This window comes from Oenanthe melanoleuca, chromosome 12 (assembly GCF_029582105.1).
Source record: "Oenanthe melanoleuca isolate GR-GAL-2019-014 chromosome 12, OMel1.0, whole genome shotgun sequence".
NCBI lineage: Eukaryota > Metazoa > Chordata > Aves > Passeriformes > Muscicapidae > Oenanthe > Oenanthe melanoleuca.
This window is the reverse complement of record NC_079346.1, coordinates 440,978-459,338: the sequence shown is the minus strand read 5'-3', so window position 1 is coordinate 459,338 and position 18,361 is coordinate 440,978. Positions and strand designations below refer to the sequence as shown.

The window sequence follows — 18,361 nt, the reverse complement described above, 5'->3', positions numbered from 1 at the left end:
CAGTTCCCTTTCCTGAAGTGGGGAAGAGCCCAGGGTCCCAGGGCAGCTGAGCACCCCAGGGCTGGTGAGCAGCTCTGCAGGGCTGTGGTGCCAGCAGTGAGGCACAGGAGCTCAGCTGTGCCAGCTCTCTGTGCCCCTGTCACTGTCACTGTCACCCTGCTCCCAGGGCACCCTCTGACACACCCTGCCTGGGCCTGGGGGCAGGGGCAGCTCAGGGAGGGTCACACGCCTGGGGCCTGAAATTTGGGGATCTGGGGGCCCAGGATGGCAGCCAGCTGCCAGTGCCCTTCCAACAGCCAGAGGAGCTCGTGGCCCCTCACAGCCCCCAGTCCTTATTCAGGCAAAGCTGCAGCTGCTCCACAGCTAAACCCAAACACACGTGACTCTGAAGCAAAGAATCCTGTGAGAACCAAAGGGTTTTCTGAGTCATCCCTACGTCTTCCAGCTTTAAATGTTCAGGGATGCCATAGAGCTGGAAACATTTTTATTTTAAAAATACATGCTTTGGGATAATCAAGAGCACAAACACTAAATAAAGCTAAATTTAATTGCATTTTGGTTTACTGCTGGATCTGAAATAGCTGGTTTTCCAATAGCTATCTGGGATCACAACTTTATGGTCCCCAGGACAGAAGAGGTCTGGCAGGATGTCAAGGCCAGAGCAGAGCCCTGCAGCTGGAGCTGCAGCTGCCCCTGAAGTGCATGGCTGCAGAGCCAGGATGTGCCACCTGGCTGCTCCTGCGAGGGGATCCCTCTCTCCCCTGGGATCCTTTCCTGCTCCTCACCCCCTGCACTCCTGCAGGAGCCTGACTTTGGTAAAGCACAGGGATGGGCAGTGCCATGGCCACATCTTCATGGGATGTGCCTCAGGACAGATGCTGTGGGTGCTCAATCAGACTTGGGAACAGTAAATTACAACTTTTCCATGTCTTTCTTAAACGTGCACATGAGTAAATCCTCAAGTCTGGTTTTGAGTTCCTCCATGGCTCACCAGCTGCTGTGCCCATTTCCAGAAAAATACAGAATCAATATTGTCACATGTCCTGTACCAAAGGAAACAAGGCCTTGAAGACAAAACATGGAAATAGCAGCAATGCACAGAATTATTTGGTCCCAAACCCATACCCAAAATTCCTTGTGCTACTGAGTTCACTGACCAGGGGCAGCAAAAGCCAGCCCAGACTGTTCAGATGCAGGTGACTGTGACATTCTGGGTAATGCTTTTCATCCATCACATCCCCTGCCTGCCTCGTCCTCTGCCCGTGGTATTTATTTTTGTTAGCTAAAACAAACAAACAAACAAACAAATACACAAAAAACCCAAAAAAAAAACCAAAAAAAACCCCAACAACAACCAAAAACCTAGTCCTCAGATTTATCACAATTAAAAAAAATCCTGGACAAACACCCTGCAGCCCATGGTCATTCCCAGAATTTCTGGCCCAGCACACAACCTGGCTGGCAGTCTTGTGCCATGGCTGGGGAAGGTTTTGGAAACTGAGTCATCAGAACATTAGTGGGAGGGGAAAAGGAGCCAGAGCTGACTTGTGTGCACAGACAGATGGAGGGAGAATCACCTTGGATGTGCCTTGAGTTCTACAGAGCATTCACAGCAGAAGGAGAATTCACACCAGCTCATGCACAGTAAGATAATTTCTTCTTTTCTCTTCCCCTGGTTTATCTGGGAACACACTAACCTTACTCAGTGTCAGAGAACCTCTCACCTCGTGTCCCTGAAAGGTTTATGGGGTTCGTTTCCTCTGAATCCCCAGCTCTCTGAAACCCACTGGCCTCCAGCCCACACAGCACGGCAGCTCCAGGCAGCCCCATCCAGCCTTGGGAGCCAGACCCTGGAGGAAGAGCCTGACCCTGCTGGCACTAAGCCAGCACACAATTCCATCCCCACACCCCAGGAGCCCCTGCAGACACACCCAGGAACATTTGGGATCAGCAGCAGCCCTGATCACACCCCCAGCTCAAACCCAGACACGGGGCAGGCCATGGCTCCAGCTGAGCCCATCACCCACACAGCCCCACCGGGCTGGCCAGACCCTGGGGTGGGTGGCTGAGGCTCCTGTGGGAACTCCCACTCCCACTCCAGTGCCCTGCACATCCAGGCTCAGCAAAGGGGACAGAGCAGCCAGGTCTGTGCAGGGCTCCCAGGGACTCTGGTGCTAAAATGCTCCTGCCTCCATCCCATTATGGCCCCAAAGCCCATAAAACCAATGGAGCCTGCCAGACCTGGGAGTGACAAGTTGGGACAATAAAGTTGAAATATGTATCCATGTGGATTTTAATAAAGAGGCTTCAAGTTCCAGCTGTTGGGAGACAATACAACAATTTTACTGCTTTTGGGGTCATCACTACCTCTGTGTGTAACTTCAAGCTGTTCACTGCAGAGACCCAGAGCCCCGGGCTGGGATTCACATCTGCAGCAGTGACAGAGCCACAGGACCTGCTCAGCCAAGGGACACACCAGTGTCACCTCCTGGGACCTTTCCAGAGCTAGAGGTGTGGAGCAGCCAGCCAAGCCAGGCACCCCCTGCACACACACTGCTGCTTTGGGAGCACCTTTTCTATTTGAACAAAACACAAATAGCAAGATCTGTCTGAGATTGAGTTAGGTAAAGAGAGAAGAGCCAGAACAAAACCAGAATATGGTGTTTTAATACACATTCATGTGCAAATTCTACAGTTATTTACACATGTGTATAAAGGAAAGGGAATCAAGTTTGGTGCTCATCACTCCAACAAAATCTTAGCCAAGTGATATGAAGGAGGCTGCAGCCCCCAGGATAACTCAGTATTTGTGAGTATCTAAGCAGGTGTGTGCACCTGGGACTGCCCACACAGCTGAGGGTGTTTGCAGCCCCCATTTCTGTCCTGCAATGAATCCCCCAGCCCAGGCCCCAGGAATGCTCTGTGGGGCCACATAACTCACCAGAGCAGTTTCACAATAGAAGTGAAGCCCAGCTACATTTATACAAACTTTTCTGCCTCACTAATGACTTCCCATTTGCAGTAATGTGTTTACCTTCTCCTTCCTGAAGCTGGTAATTCATCCTCTTCTTTATTTAATTCCAGGTGGTTGTTTTGGAGCCAATTTGGCCAAATGATTTTGAATTCAGGCCCTCTGGCTCCTCCAGGGCCAGGTGGGACAGAACCATGAAGATTCTCTGCTCTGGGCAGCAGATCCTGTGTTGGGCTTGCCCAGCAGGGAACTGAGATTCATCTTCAGCTGCTCTGGGTGAGGTGTTCCAGTTCCAGAACATCAGCTCTTCTATCAAAACACACCCTCCTTCAACCAGATTTATTATTTTTATCTCCTGCCAGCAGACACAGCACTCTGGGAGAGGTGGCCTTGAGACACCCTGACACCTGCCTGTCCCCAGGTCCACCCCAGGGGTGCTCAGCCCCTGAGTGCTGTGCCCAGCCAGGTGACAACTCAGTGTGTCCCCAGCTGTGTCCCAGCTCAGTGTGTCCCCAGCTGTGTCACAGCTCAGTGTGTCCCCAGCTGAGTGACAGCTCAGTGTCCCCAGCTGTGTCATAGCTCAGTGTGTCCCAGCTGTGTCACAGCTCAGTGTGTCCAGCTGTGTGACAGCTCAGTGTGTCCCCAGCTGTGTCACAGCTCAGTGTGTCCCCAGCTGTGTGACAGCTCAGTGTGTCCCAGCTGTGTCACAGCTCAGTGTGTCCCCAGCTGTGTGACAGCTCAGTGTGTCCCAGCTGTGTCACAGCTCAGTGTGTCCAGCTGTGTGACAGCTCAGTGTGTCCCCAGCTGTGTCACAGCTCAGTGTGTCCCAGCTGTGTGACAGCTCAGTGTCCCCAGCTGTGTCACAGCTCAGTGTGTCCCAGCTGAGTGACAGCTCAGTGTGTCCCCAGCTGTGTCACAGCTCAGTGTGTCCCAGCTGTGTCACAGCTCAGTGTCCCCAGCTGTGTCACAGCTCAGTGTGTCCAGCTGTGTGACAGCTCAGTGTGTCCCCAGCTGTGTCACAGCTCAGTGTGTCCCAGCTGTGTCACAGCTCAGTGTGTCCAGCTGTGTGACAGCTCAGTGTGTCCCCAGCTGTGTCACAGCTCAGTGTGTCCCCAGCTGTGTCACAGCTCAGTGTGTGCCCAGCTGTGTCACAGCTCAGTGTGTGTCCAGCTGAGTGACAGCTCAGTGTGTCCCCAGCTGTGTGACAGCTCAGTGTGTCCCAGCTGTGTCACAGCTCAGTGTGTCCAGCTGTGTCACAGCTCAGTGTGTGCCCAGCTGAGTGACAGCTCAGTGTGTCCCCAGCTGTGTCACAGCTCAGTGTGTCCCAGCTGTGTCCCAGCTCAGTGTGTCCAGCTGTGTCACAGCTCAGTGTGTCCAGCTGTGTCACAGCTCAGTGTGTCCCAGCTGTGTGACAGCTCAGTGTGTCCCAGCTGTGTCCCAGCTCAGTGTGTCCAGCTGTGTCACAGCTCAGTGTGTCCCCAGCTGTGTCACAGCTCAGTGTCCCCAGCTGAGTGACAGCTCAGTGTGTCCCCAGCTGTGTCACAGCTCAGTGTCCCCAGCTGAGTGACAGCTCAGTATGTCCCCAGCTGTGTCCCAGCTCAGTGTGTCCCCAGCTGTGTGACAGCTCAGTGTGTGTCCAGCTGTGTCACAGCTCAGTGTCCCAGCTGTGTCACAGCTCAGTGTGTCCCAGCTGTGTCATAGCTCAGTGTGTCCCAGCTGTGTGACAGCTCAGTGTGTCCCCAGCTGTGTGACAGCTCAGTGTGTCCCAGCTGTGTGACAGCTCAGTGTGCCCAGCTGTGTGACAGCTCAGTGTGTCCCAGCTGTGTCACAGCTCAGTGTGCCCAGCTGTGTGACAGCTCAGTGTGTCCCAGCTGTGTCACAGCTCAGTGTGTCCAGCTGTGTGACAGCTCAGTGTGTCCCCAGCTGTGTCACAGCTCAGTGTCCCCAGCTGTGTCACAGCTCAGTGTGTCCCAGCTGAGTGACAGCTCAGTGTGTCCCCAGCTGTGTCACAGCTCAGTGTGTCCCAGCTGTGTCACAGCTCAGTGTCCCCAGCTGTGTCCCAGCTCAGTGTGTCCCAGTTGAGTGACAGCTCAGTGTGTCCCAGCTGTGTGACAGCTCAGTGTGTCCCCAGCTGTGTCACAGCTCAGTGTGTCCCAGCTGTGTCACAGCTCAGTGTGTCCAGCTGTGTGACAGCTCAGTGTGTCCCCAGCTGTGTCACAGCTCAGTGTGTCCCCAGCTGTGTCACAGCTCAGTGTGTGCCCAGCTGTGTCACAGCTCAGTGTGTGTCCAGCTGAGTGACAGCTCAGTGTGTCCCCAGCTGTGTGACAGCTCAGTGTGTCCCAGCTGTGTCATAGCTCAGTGTGTCCCAGCTGTGTGACAGCTCAGTGTGTCCCAGCTGTGTGACAGCTCAGTGTGTCCCCAGCTGTGTCACAGCTCAGTGTGTCCCAGCTGTGTGACAGCTCAGTGTGTCCCAGCTGTGTCACAGCTCAGTGTGTCCCCAGCTGTGTCACAGCTCAGTGTGTGCCCAGCTGAGTGACAGCTCAGTGTGTCCCCAGCTGTGTCCCAGCTCAGTGTGTCCCCAGCTGTGTCACAGCTCAGTGTGTCCCAGCTGTGTCATAGCTCAGTGTGTCCCCAGCTGTGTCACAGCTCAGTGTGTCCCAGCTGTGTGACAGCTCAGTGTGTCCCAGCTGTGTCACAGCTCAGTATGTCCCCAGCTGTGTCCCAGCTCAGTGTGTCCCCAGCTGTGTGACAGCTCAGTGTGTGTCCAGCTGTGTCACAGCTCAGTGTCCCAGCTGTGTCACAGCTCAGTGTGTCCCAGCTGAGTGACAGCTCAGTGTGTCCCCAGCTGTGTCACAGCTCAGTGTCCCAGCTGTGTCACAGCTCAGTGTGTCCCCAGCTGTGTCACAGCTCAGTGTGTCCCAGCTGTGTGACAGCTCAGTGTGTCCCAGCTGTGTCACAGCTCAGTATGTCCCCAGCTGTGTCCCAGCTCAGTGTGTCCCCAGCTGTGTGACAGCTCAGTGTGTGTCCAGCTGTGTCACAGCTCAGTGTCCCAGCTGTGTCACAGCTCAGTGTGTCCAGCTGTGTGACAGCTCAGTTTCCCAGCTGTGTCACAGCTCACCCAGTAGCCACGAGGGAAGGTCTGGGAACAGAAGCTGTTCTGAGCAGGCAGGAACAGCTCCCCCAGTCTGGACAAATTCCCTTTGCCTGGCAAACCCAACCCCAGCAGCTCCTGGGGTCTGCAAGGCCACACAAACCCAGGTGAGCCCATCCCAGCTCCTACTCCATCCCAGCTCCTGCTCCATCCCAGCTCCTGCTCAGCCCCAGCTCCTGCTCAGCCCCAGCTCCTGCTCCATCCCAGCTGCTGCTCCATCCCAGCTGCTGACCCTGCTCCTGCTTCCCCCATTCCCAGCATCTCTGCCTTTCTCACCACAGCACATTTTTACTTTCTGATTATTTTGCTTCCACTTTTGCCCTTCTGCCGGGCCTGAGGGACTGCTCATGACTAAATTCATTTCCTCCTGAATGGATTCCCTTCCCAAAGCCTCCCAGGGGCAGCCCAGCCCAGCAGCACCCTGGCTACCAGCACCAGTCCCCCTGGGAGCTTCTGCCCTCCTCCCAGTTCTGCAGGGAGCCCAGACATGGGGAATGTGCCTCAGGCCCACTCTGGGGCTGCTGCAGGGCTGGACCCACTGCAGGGTGGGATGGAGGGTCCCTGGGGCTGGACAAACACCACCAACAGCCACAGCCAGCCCCGTGAGGAGCTGCCAGGAGGATGCAGTGACTTCCTGACACTCACAGAAGAACACAAGGCTGGGGTTTTCCCCTGCCCAGCCCTGCAGGACCCTGCACGTCCCCAGTGAGCAGTCTCAGCCCCTCTGGCCTGGCTGTGCCCCAGCCTGGCTGCTCCACCACCCCGGACTCAGTGAGGAGAGCAGAGCAGCCCAGGGGAGCAGGGACAGAACAGCCTGGGGAGGACACTCTGTTTCCTCCTTGTTGTTTTTTCCCTGATGCTATGCAGTTCCTGTGAACCCTGGCTTGGTGAGATGTGCATCATTCATGGCACCCAGGGGATCAGCCTGGCAAAGGCTGGACCTGGCAGCACCCTGGCAACTTGCCTGGGGCCAGAGCTGGCCCTGGTCTGGCAGGAGGCACTGGAGCCTGCCCAGGCACCCTGTGTCAGGCATCAGACACCAAACCCACGTTTTCCCTGAGCCTCCACTGCCCAGTGTCTGCCACCAAGCCCCACAGCCCCTCACACTGAGCTCCACACGTGGCACCCCCTCCCCTGGCACAGCCCACTGCCCACAAAGGAGGGAGAAAGCTCCACCTCAGGCAAAGGTCACCAGCTGGGACTTTAAATGGTGGTGCCAACAACAAGTGATGTAAGAACAACCAATCCTCACAGGCTGTCAGCAAACCAGTCTGATCCATGCCCATGTTTGAGGTGGCAGCTGCTGTCCCTGTCCCTGCCCATGAACTGCCACAGCTCTGTGCCAGTGTCCTCTGCACCCATTTCCAGTGCAGTGTCCCACACCAGTGCCCTCCTCAGCACAGCAGCAGCTGCTCTGCAGGCACCAGGAAAAGGCTCTTCATGGTAATAAATTCCAATATTATCACCATTCACTGGCCAACTGCAGCCAACTCCAATGCCTGATGTGAGCTGCTGTGGCAGCCCTAAAGCAGACATCAACAATTACTGTCTTTCAAAAGCTTGGCTTAGTAAAAAAAAGAACCAACTCAACACAACCAGATTCCTGCTCTGCCTCTGCAGCTCTCCTCATGCACTTAGGACAATTTATATCTGCCATGATTTAGCCTGTTCCAAACACAAATATTCCTGGGAACCATGGCTTGAGGAGGATTATTTCTGAATCCCAGTTTGAAGTCAAGACACAACAACCCTCAGTCTTACCCAGATTTTGTGCCTTCTCTGCCAAGCTCCCACTGACAGGCTCTGACCAAAACTTCAGGGCTCAGCAAAAGCACCTGAAGTATTTTTCATATTTTGCTTACAAGCTTTATTTTTCAAAGCCTTCCCTGGTGTTCAGGTTTCTTGCATTTCCTTCATTTTCTTGCACTGCTTTATTGCATCACAAAATACCACCAGCTCCTAAGGAACATCAGACCTTTCAATTATTTGCTTGAAAACTAGAATACTTCATGCCCAACAACCTTCTGATTTCTTTCCAGTTTCAGGGCTTCAAGTTGAAATGATGACACATAATGCTGAGTAAGTTTACACACACATATATATCAAAAAGCCTATTCTAGAGTAGGACAGACTCTCCCCCAGTTCCTCAGTCCCTCCCTCCCCTGGCCACAAACTGGGGCACCAGTACCTGTCCCCCCAAAACCTGTCCTGAGCTGCTTCCAGGAGGGCAGATGGGGCTTCACAGGGTGCAAGCAGGAGCAGGGGCAGCTCACAGAGGCAGCCCAGGCACAGGAGCCAGGCCAGGCTCCCCGGGCTCTGACTCTGTGCCCAGCCCCAGCACGGGGGCAAAGCCAGCAGCCTCTCACTAGGCAGCTGGGATGGCACTGGTGGGCCAGTGGGGCACTGCACTCAGCCCCAGGGCTGGGGATGAGAGGCCAGGAGGTGTTCCCAGAGTGCAGCCCTAGCTCCTCTTGCGCTTGCCCCGGGGCATCCACGCTCCTTCCTCCTCCTCCTCCTCCTCCCGCGGGACTCGCCGCCGCAGCTTCCTCCTGCTCCCGGCCAGGGGCACAGAGCTGCAGTGGGGAGTCAGAGAGGGAACGGGGCTGTGAGTGTGCTGGGGACATGTCAGTGTGCTGGGGACAGGGAACGGGGCTGTGAGTGTGACAGGGACAGGGAACGGGGCTGTCAGTGTGCCAGGGACAGGGAACGGGGCTGTGAGTGTGACGGGGACAGGGAACGGGGCTGTGAGTGTGACAGGGACATGTCAGTGTGCTGGGGACAGGGAACGGGGCTGTGAGTGTGACAGGGACAGGGAACGGGGCTGTGAGTGTGCTGGGGACATGTCAGTGTGCCGGGGACAGGGAATGGGGCTGTGAGTGTGACAGGGACAGGGAACGGGGCTGTGAGTGTGACAGGGACATGTCAGTGTGCCGGGGACAGGGAATGGGGCTGTGAGTGTGACAGGGACAGGGAACGGGGCTGTGAGTGTGACAGGGACAGGGAACGGGGCTGTGAGTGTGCTGGGGACAGGGAACGGGGCTGTGAGTGTGACAGGGACAGGGAACGGGGCTGTGAGTGTGCTGGGGACAGGGAACGGGGCTGTGAGTGTGACAGGGACAGGGAACGGGGCTGTGAGTGTGCTGGGGACAGGGAACGGGGGTGTGAGTGTGCTGGGGACAGGGAACGGGGCTGTGAGTGTGACAGGGACAGGGAACGGGGCTGTGAGTGTGACAGGGACATGTCAGTGTGCTGGGGACCAAACAGGGGCTGTGAGTGTGCTGGGGACAAAACAGGGCTGTGAGTGTGCTGGGGACATGTCAGTGTGCTGGGGACAGGTGACAGGGTTTGTGAGGGCCCAAGGACAGGTGACAGGGTTTGTGAGTGTGTTGGGGACAGGGAACAGGGGTTTGTGAGGGCCCAAGGACAGGTGACAGGGTTTGTGAGTGCCCAAGGACAGGTGACAGGGTTTGTGAATGGCCAAGGACAGGTGACAGGGTTTGTGAGGGCCCAAGGACAGGTGACAGGGTTTGTGAGGGCCCAAGGACAGGTGACAGGGTTTGTGAGTTGCCAAGGACAGGTGACAGGGTTTGTGAGGGCCCAAGGACAGGTGACAGGGTTTGTGAGTGGCCAAGGACAGGTGACAGGGTTTGTGAGGGCCCAAGGACAGGTGACAGGGTTTGTGAGGGCCCAAGGACAGCCACAGTGCTGCACAGGAGCACTGAGAGCAGGACACTGATGCTGACACGTGTCACAGGTGATGGGAATCATGGCATGGCTGGGGTGGGAAGGCAGCTCCCAGATCCTCTCATCCCACCCCTGCCATGGCAGGGACACCTTCCAGCACCCCAGGGGGCTCCAGGCCCTGTCCAGCCTGGCCTGGACACTTCCAAGGATGGAGACAGAAATATTTCTGTCTTCCCATTTGAAGAAGGTGACAGCACCACAGACCATCCCACAGCCCTGAGCCTGAAGGAACACAATGCCTCTCCTCCTGTGCCCAGAGCCCAGTTTGGGACCCAAGGAAAAGCAGCAACCCCCAGACTCAGTCCACAACTGAGGACAAGCCCTGGCAGGGACCAAACCTCGGGATGTTTATCAGAAAAGGCAGTTTGGGGCACAGCAAGCAGGATGAGAGGTTGGTCACCCCAAAGGAGTGCTTGGGGCCTGCAGCCTTGCCAGGCACTCTCCTCATTTATGGACAAAGTATTTTCCACAGAAAACCCAACAACTGCTTTATTTTTAGTCACAGTTAATTTTGAAGAAAAAACCCTTAAACTAGCTGTATGTAAATGAAGCAGCTGATTTCCATCATTCAGCCTTGGAGCTTAAAATCCCACATAGTGTTGACATGAAAGATGCTGCTAATCTGTCAACAGCTTTTGCTAATTAAACATTCCTTTTAAGTGCACTCTGTTTTATACCATCTGCTGGGCTGGATCATCCTGCAGGGACTGTTCATTTGTCTTAAGCTGGGAATTCACAACTGAAAACAGCAATGACAAACTGGGAGGTGCTCAAGTGCACATCTGAGTGCCACAGACACCCACTGGGGGCACTGGCAGGAGTGAGCTGTGCTGCAGGGATGGGATGGGATGGGATGGGATGGGATGGGATGGGATGGGATGGGATGGGATGGGATGGGATGGGATGGGATGGGATGGGATGGGATGGGATGGGATGGGATGGGATGGGATGGGATGGGATGGGATGGGATGGGATGGGATGGAATGGAATGGAATGGAATGGAATGGAATGGAATGGAATGGAATGGAATGGAGCTCCTGCACCCCTGGCACCCCCAGGCACCCCCAGGGAGCTCCTGTGAGGCCCAGCAGGCACACCCAGCTGGCACTGTGCTGCTGGGACTGAACACACAGCCCCTGAGCCTCTGCAGCTCCCCCCAGCCCCTTCCCAGGGTTTTCACAGGGCACAGAAATGTGACCCAGAGACTTGCAGGCAGTGAGATTCTAACCACCAGGAAGTGCTCTCTTGACTTCAAACAGAAGTGAATCAGAACAGATACTCAATTCCAGCATGTTCAACTTGTCAACCTCACCTACAGCTCTGTCAACAATGTCATAGGAGATCAGCTTTAACTTTCCATAAAAAGCAGTCCCCTCTTTTTTTAAATTTTAAATTAAAATATATATTTACATATTCCTTAGAATAAAGATATTCAGTTGGGCATCTGTGGATTCTTGGAGGACCCAGTTATCATTTTTCAAGGATCCACATTCACTGACCAAACTGTGCTTCCCAGAACTGTGGGGATTCTCCAAGGATCTGACTTTGCTGAGGCATTTGCTCCTCCAGGATTCCACCCACTGCAAACTACAGACCTAAACCCATCCCAGGGACTTCTACTCACCTGTCAGAGGATGCTGAACACGTCTCAGACCCTTCCACATCTGCCAGGATGTCTGAATTGGTGCTGAAGGGGAAAATAAAAGGGAATTATTTCAGCAGCACCTACAGCAATGCAGGGCTCCCCTCAGCAGGGGCAGCAGAATCCCTGGATGAGACCAACCCCTCCAGCAGCAGCAATAAGAAATAACATCAACCTGCAGCATGGTCCAGAAGCTTCTCTCTCTGTCTCACTCCACTCTCAGTGATCCCTGGGGTCTCATAATCACCATTTAACACACAGGACAATTCTGTTTATGTCTGTTAGGTGGGAACTACACCACCTCTGCCTTCCCAGGCACCAGAAAGTTTCTCTAGAGAGTATCTGCAAGATGTTTGGGGGGTAAAGTGTCCCTTCTGTATTTAATTCTCTCTTAAATAAATCAATGTGATACAAAATTTCTATGAGACAGCAGGATTTTCTTTCACCCTTTGCCATTCTGTCTCCCCTGAAGAGAGTCCTCAGCTGTTACTGTGGAGATAACTACAGAACCAAGAGGAATTTGGCTGGACAAACAACACCAGGTTAGAGTAACCTCCAACACATGCACATTCAGTCACACAGATAAAAAGGAAAAAGACACCAAAAATGGATGGGGAATGTTCTGAAAGTCAACATTGTTTTTACTCTCAGAATTAGAGTCCATCAAAAGCTCATTTTCAGTGCTCAGAGTGGACGCCCAGGGAATGAATTATCATATTTCCAAACCCCACTCTGATGTTCCAGTTGCATTTTAAAAAAGAAGTGGGGAGGCCACAGGGCTATTTCTGTGCTTTTAGTCCCCTAAAATAGAAGAACAGGTCTGAGGCCTGAACATGATGTACTTCCCTGCCCTGAGAACTGCAGCATTCATCACCCACTGCGTTTGTCACCACAAAACAATAAAACTGAAACACTCTGGCCAGGGCTCAAAGCAGTAACACATGTTCAGAATGCACATGTGGAATCCATGGCTGGCCCAGCAGAGTTCTTTAAAACCAAGAACAAAAGGTCCTGGAGTGAGCTTCACCTTTGGCCTGCACAGGGAGAGTGAACAGCCCCTGACGGCACAGCCCTGGTTCCCAGAGCCCCAGTTAACTCCTGCCCTAATTAACTCCTGTCCCTAACTAACTAACTAACTAACTAACTAACTAACTAACTAACTAACTAACTAACTAACTCCTGTCCCAATTAACTCCTGCCCCTAATTGCAGTGGGGCTGAGGAGCTGCAGGAGCTGCAGGAGCTGCAGCCACAGCCTCTGCTGCAGTAATTCTGGCAGCAGGTAATGTCCCAGACCATGGGGAGCAGGATACCAGAGCATGGCTGGTGCAGAGTTTGGATGCTGAGACACCCTGAATCCATCCATCCATCCATCCATCCATCATCCATCATCAATCCATCCATCCATCCATCCATCCCCCCCATCAATCCATCCATCCATCCATCCATCCATCATCAATCCATCCCTCCATCCATCATCCATCATCCATCCATCCATCCATCCATCCATCATCCATCCATCCTCCATCCATCCATCCATCCATCATCCATTCATCCATTCATCCATCCATCATCCATCCATCCATCATCCATCCATCCATCATCCATCCCTCCATCCATCCAATCCTTCATCCCTCCATCCATCCATCCATCATCCATCCATCCCTCCATCCATCCATCCATCCCTCCATCCATCATCCATCCATCATCCATCCATCATCCATCCATCCATCATCCATCCATCTATCATCCATCCATCATCCATCCATCCATCACCATCCATCCATCATCCATCATCCATCCATCCGACCCACATCTCCATCTCCTTCCCTGCAGACTGTCCCCAGCAGGGCTCCTGTCTGTGCAAGCCCTCCCCAGGTTCCCCTTCCTTCCTTCCTTGCCTCTTTCCAGCCTCCCTCAGTCTCCACAGCCCCTGCAGCCCAAGGACTCAGCTTTGGGGCTGTGCCTTGGCACAAGGGGAAGATCTGCTCCCCCAACCTGACAATGTCCCCAGGACTCTTGTCACAGCCCCACAGCTCCTGCCATTTGTTACAGCTCAGTTTGGGGAAGGAAAGTCTGAACCAACAGCATAGCAGAGAAGTGTCATCATCCCTTCACAATGAACCATATCTGAGGCCAAAATTCACAGATCAAACGCTCCTGTCTAGCACAGTGACATGCATCACCTCTGAGCCAAAGCACTGCCAGATTTATTAAGTAAAAGAAGTCCTGAAGAACTAAACAAGGCAATTATTGCACTGATAGTACATTCATACACTTCTCTCATCTGCCAGCAATGGCCAGGGCACAGGGCAATGCTGCCTGCAGCTCAGGCTGCCCAGGGCAGCTCACACAGATTTCCAAGTGCTCCATCCTGCCAGCTGTGCCAAACTGCCACCACTGCAGGGGCTGCTGCCACCCAGGGCACTCTGCTGCTGCCCCTGCTGCTGATGAACTGGAGCACATAAATCCAAGGGTAAGTGACTGCTAAATCCTGATCGCTGCCAAAAAGCCCCAAGTATTGCAGATGGCAGACACTGAGTCACTCTGGGTACTCCAGCAGCACAGGGATTTACACAGGCTGGGCACACAGCACTTCCCCAGCAGGATTTATTTCAAAATTCTGACAGTGTTTCAGCTTCTCAGACAAGGCCAGTGCTGGGTTTTGTCTGCTGTTCAAGGCTCACTCTAGTCATCAGGAACAGACATTTGTGTTAAACACAGTTTTCAGAAAAAAGAATTTGCTTTAAAAACTGCATATTATCCCCATTATATAAAACACTTATAATGGAATATTTGCTTTACAGAGCTCATTAACTAGCTTATCGCTGCTCCTCCTAATTTCTTTCCTAATTTTCCTGTTGAAGTAATTGTGTAAGATTTGGCTGCAGTTCCAGAAAGGCAAAGAACAGCACAGCACTATTGACATGGAGCACTGCAGTCCTGTGGAAGCCCTGTGCAACTGGGACTTCAGAGCTTTGAAAAATTACCCTTTCAAAGGCATGGCTGTGTCTTGGTGCTTATCTGTACCACACAGTTTGCTCTCCTGGTGGGACCATCAATCTCCCTGAGCAGGAGTGTGTTTGGGGCACTGCTACAAGCTCCACGCCTGGCCTGGAGCAGGAGTGAAATTCTCCTTTTCTCAGTTTTAGCATGGACCTTTGAATCGTATCAGTTCATCAGTGATTAGTGTACAATGGATAAACTTCTGATCTTGACCAACTACTCCCCTGGAAGCATTGACATGAGACTGAAAAGGGACAAACCCTGTGAAGCAGAAAACAGAAGAATCACTGATTTCTTTGCACCATCTTTTTGCAGAACAAACACTTCAACTCTGACTTGCAGGTTGTTCTGTTATATTCTATATGCTACTAACATTCTCATTTTGTTTTAATTCATCAGAACAGCCCTCCATTTGGAAGTGCCCTCCTCACAGGAACTCAGCAAGCAGATTTGGAGTGCCAAATACATTCCCAGTTTTGACATTTCAATGTGAAAAACATTTACTCTTGGCAAAGGAGACCCTCTTGTTATCAGAAGAACACAAGCCTCAGAAATCCATTACTTGATACAATACCACAATGCCACTAAAACCATCATTCTTGTTTGATTTGTGCTGCATTTATTTCACTACAATTAACAAAACACCAGTCCATGGTAACCACACAGTGTTAAATTGTCTTTTTTTGATGCAGTTTGAATGGCTACACCTGCTTGTGCTGCTGTGAGCCAGAGCTGCAGCCTGAGCAGAGCTGCATCCTGGGCAGAGCTGCATCCAGGACAGAGCTGCATCCAGGACAGAGCTGCATCCTGGGCAGAGCTGCATCCTGAGCAGAGCTGCATCCAGGACAGAGCTGCACAGCCCAGAGCTGTATCCTGGGCAGAGCTGCACCCTGGGCAGAGCTGCATCCAGGACAGAGCTGCATCCTGGGCAGAGCTGCACCCTGGGCAGAGCTGCACAGCCCAGAGCTGCATCCTGAGCACAGCTGCACAGCCCAGAGCTGCACCCTGGGCAGAGCTGCATCCAGGACAGAGCTGCACCCTGAGCAGAGCTGCATCCTGGGCAGAGCTGCAGAGCCCAGAGCTGCACCCTGAGCAGAGCTGTACCCTGGGCAGAGCTGTACCCTGGGCAGAGCTGCATCCTGAGCAGAGCTGACCCTGGGCAGAGCTGCACCCTGAGCACAGCTGCACAGCCCAGAGCTGCACAGCCCAGAGCTGCACCCTGGACAGAGTGCAGAGCCCAGAGCTGCACAGCCCAGAGCTGCACAGCCCAGAGCTGCTCCATGGCACTGCAGGTCCCTCAGGGTCCAAAGCAGGAGCTGGGCACTGCACTGTGCCACCCCCAGGCAGCACCAGGCTCTCCAGCTGAGCTTGCAGTGATTTTCTGCTGCTGCTCTGATCTGTCTGTGCAGCCCAAACTCCAGCCTGGCTCCTCCAGCTGCCCTGTCCTGGCAGAGCCAGCCACCCTGCAGGTCAGTGTGTCCCGTGGGGGACTCTGCTCCAACAGCACAGAAATGAGACCTGTGTGAGCTCTGTGTGATCCCAGAGCACTGGGAGTGACCAGGAGACAGCAGGAGAAAGTGCCCTGATCACAGGGAAGGAAACACTGTCGTCATCACTCACATCCTGAGAAACTGAGATAAATCCAGTCCAGTGCTCACCTGAAAGGCTTGCTGCACATGGAACAGCAAATAAACTGATCTGCTGCCTTTATCAATTCCACAGAACCAGCTCAGGCAGAAAGACACAGATAGCACAGAGGGGAAAGGCCACAGGAGGGGAAGGGTTTTATTGCTCTGTAAGGCTGGTCTGAAGTCAAACAGAAATGCAGTGATATTCTGAAGGGCAACAAGGACCCCTCCTGCCTCCAAGTGATCTGCCAGCCAGCATACTGCTGTTTACTGACAAATATTTACTGTATGCCCCCACTCAACCAGGTAAATGGAAACAGGCAGCAAAGTTTGATCCTGTAAAACAAAGACATTTACTGTTTGATGCTCTCTAATCCCCTGAGCTGATCTCCCTGTTCCAAAGTCTCCCCAGGCTCTCACTCACAGTTCAACACTTCTCTCTGTGAAAGGGAACCCTCATGACAACTTTTAAAAGCTCTTTAACCCTCATGATGGCTTTTAAATCTCTATCACCCTCATGATGGCTTTCAAAGGCTCTTTGTGAACCAAATGACTTTAGGAAAATTGGCTTCTGTTAAAATATTTCAATTAGATTGCTCTGTTAATAACCACCACTGAAGCCAATCACTGCTTTACTTTAGTATTTGCAGAAAGGAGGAAGAGACAGGTACTGGGGGTCTAAGGGGTGGGAAATGAAGAAATGTCCCTCCTAGCTCAGCTGGTGACCTTCAGCTACTTCCTCTGATTATCTCCCACTTCTAAAAACACAGGGAACCTTTTACTGCAGACCTGAATTCTCCTCTCATTTCTGTTATCAACAAGATAGCAAGATTAGCTCTCCTGCTCTTAGACACACTGGGAAACCCAATTATTCTGTATTTGTCTTCAATGACTTTTTCACCTTTCCTCCAGAAACTGGGGCCACAGGTCCTACAGCTGCACTACTCAGACTGGGGCTGTATCAACTGTGGGACCTCTCTGAATAAAACTTCCAGCACATGGAAGGGACTCACCAAACACAGTCCTGGCTCCCCACACATCCCACTCCCTGTTTCTGTACCAAAATTTGCACTAGCAATCCCTTATGAAGGTGGCACAACTATTAATGCATTCTCTGTATTTTAGCTGCTCCTGAGGCCACTGAGCCCAGGAGAAGGAGCCTGTGAGCAGCTCCTGCAGAGCTGGGTGCCTGCCCTGCTCCAGGCTCCTGCCACGGGCAGCAGGGCTCCCTCACCTGCTGCTGGAGCCAGATGAGAGGGAGAACTCAGGAGAGGCTGATCTCTGGTATTCCTTCAAGCAATGAGATTCACTTCTCTGGCCATCAGGAATTTCTGACTGGAGTGTCTGGGCTCTTCCAGGGACAACAGCTGTGTGATGCTCTACCAAGAGAAAAGACAGAGATTAGAAAGAATGATAATGAAAAATACAATTGTTTAGGATTCTGCAGTCTGAAGATAGATTTTAAAGAAAAATTTAGTTATAAACATTTAAATAGCAACATCTCATTCCCACACACCTGCTTTCCAAAACTTTGACAGTTTCAAAGGTTGAATTTCTTTTTGTGTATATTTAAAAAATAAACCAACCAACAACTCCCTGAGAACTAGAAATGTTTCACTGTTGAGTTTCAAACATAAGGAGAGAAATAAAGGATAAGGATGTGTTACACATTCCATAAGATGGAACTTTATTTCAGAAATTACCCAGCACTTAGTGACTGCTGTTGGCTGCTTGTGCTACCAACTCCCTCCAGAGAGCCTGAGCTTTCAGTTTCACAGATCCAGTTAACAGGCTTATTTTCAGCTGTGATTTACTTCCTTATGCAGCTAAGACAAGGCCAATGCACTGACATTTCCATTTCAACAGGAAAAATAATTTCTAGACAGCACAAGAGACAAAAATTGAAAACCATTCTGCTGGTTTCATGTCAAGTGTTTTGCTCAGTGAGAAGATGAACAGTTCTCTGAAATGACACCTCCTGCCCCTCCAAAGGGAAAACAGATTTGGGTTAAACAATCTGGTATGAGAACAGAGAGAGCCCCTATGCCACTCCCACAAATATCTGGAAGTGAGTGACTCAAGAACCACAGAGGACAGAGGGCAGAGCCCCCCAGCCCCAGCTCCCTGTAAGGGAGGGTGGCAGCCCCAGGGCCAAGCCAGGCTCCTGCCCCAGCAATGCTCTGGGCAAAAATGCCCAGGCACAACTTTAATTAGAGTGGA

The 18,361-nt window shown here is 52.5% G+C and overlaps 2 protein-coding genes across 2 annotated transcripts in view; one reads left to right on the top strand and one right to left on the bottom strand.

Moving 5' to 3' along the window:
- Positions 1-6,070: 6,070 nt before the first annotated feature.
- Positions 6,071-18,361, bottom strand: part of RAD18 (RAD18 E3 ubiquitin protein ligase) — a 29,587-nt gene continuing 17,296 nt past the window's right edge. Inside the window, exons 11-13 of the mRNA XM_056501690.1 lie at positions 17,376-17,520; positions 11,491-11,553; positions 6,071-8,695 (exon numbers count right to left, since the gene is read on the bottom strand). Of these exons, the coding sequence (XP_056357665.1) occupies positions 8,584-8,695; positions 11,491-11,553; positions 17,376-17,520 (320 nt within the window). The 3' untranslated portion in view covers positions 6,071-8,583. The remainder of the gene's footprint in view (positions 8,696-11,490; positions 11,554-17,375; positions 17,521-18,361) is intronic.
- Positions 9,065-11,484, top strand: LOC130258376 (uncharacterized). Its single transcript, XM_056501691.1, has 2 exons — positions 9,065-9,379; positions 9,517-11,484. The coding sequence occupies exons 1-2, from the start codon at positions 9,361-9,363 to the stop codon at positions 10,413-10,415; spliced, it is 918 nt and encodes a 305-aa protein (XP_056357666.1). The 5' UTR covers positions 9,065-9,360; the 3' UTR covers positions 10,416-11,484.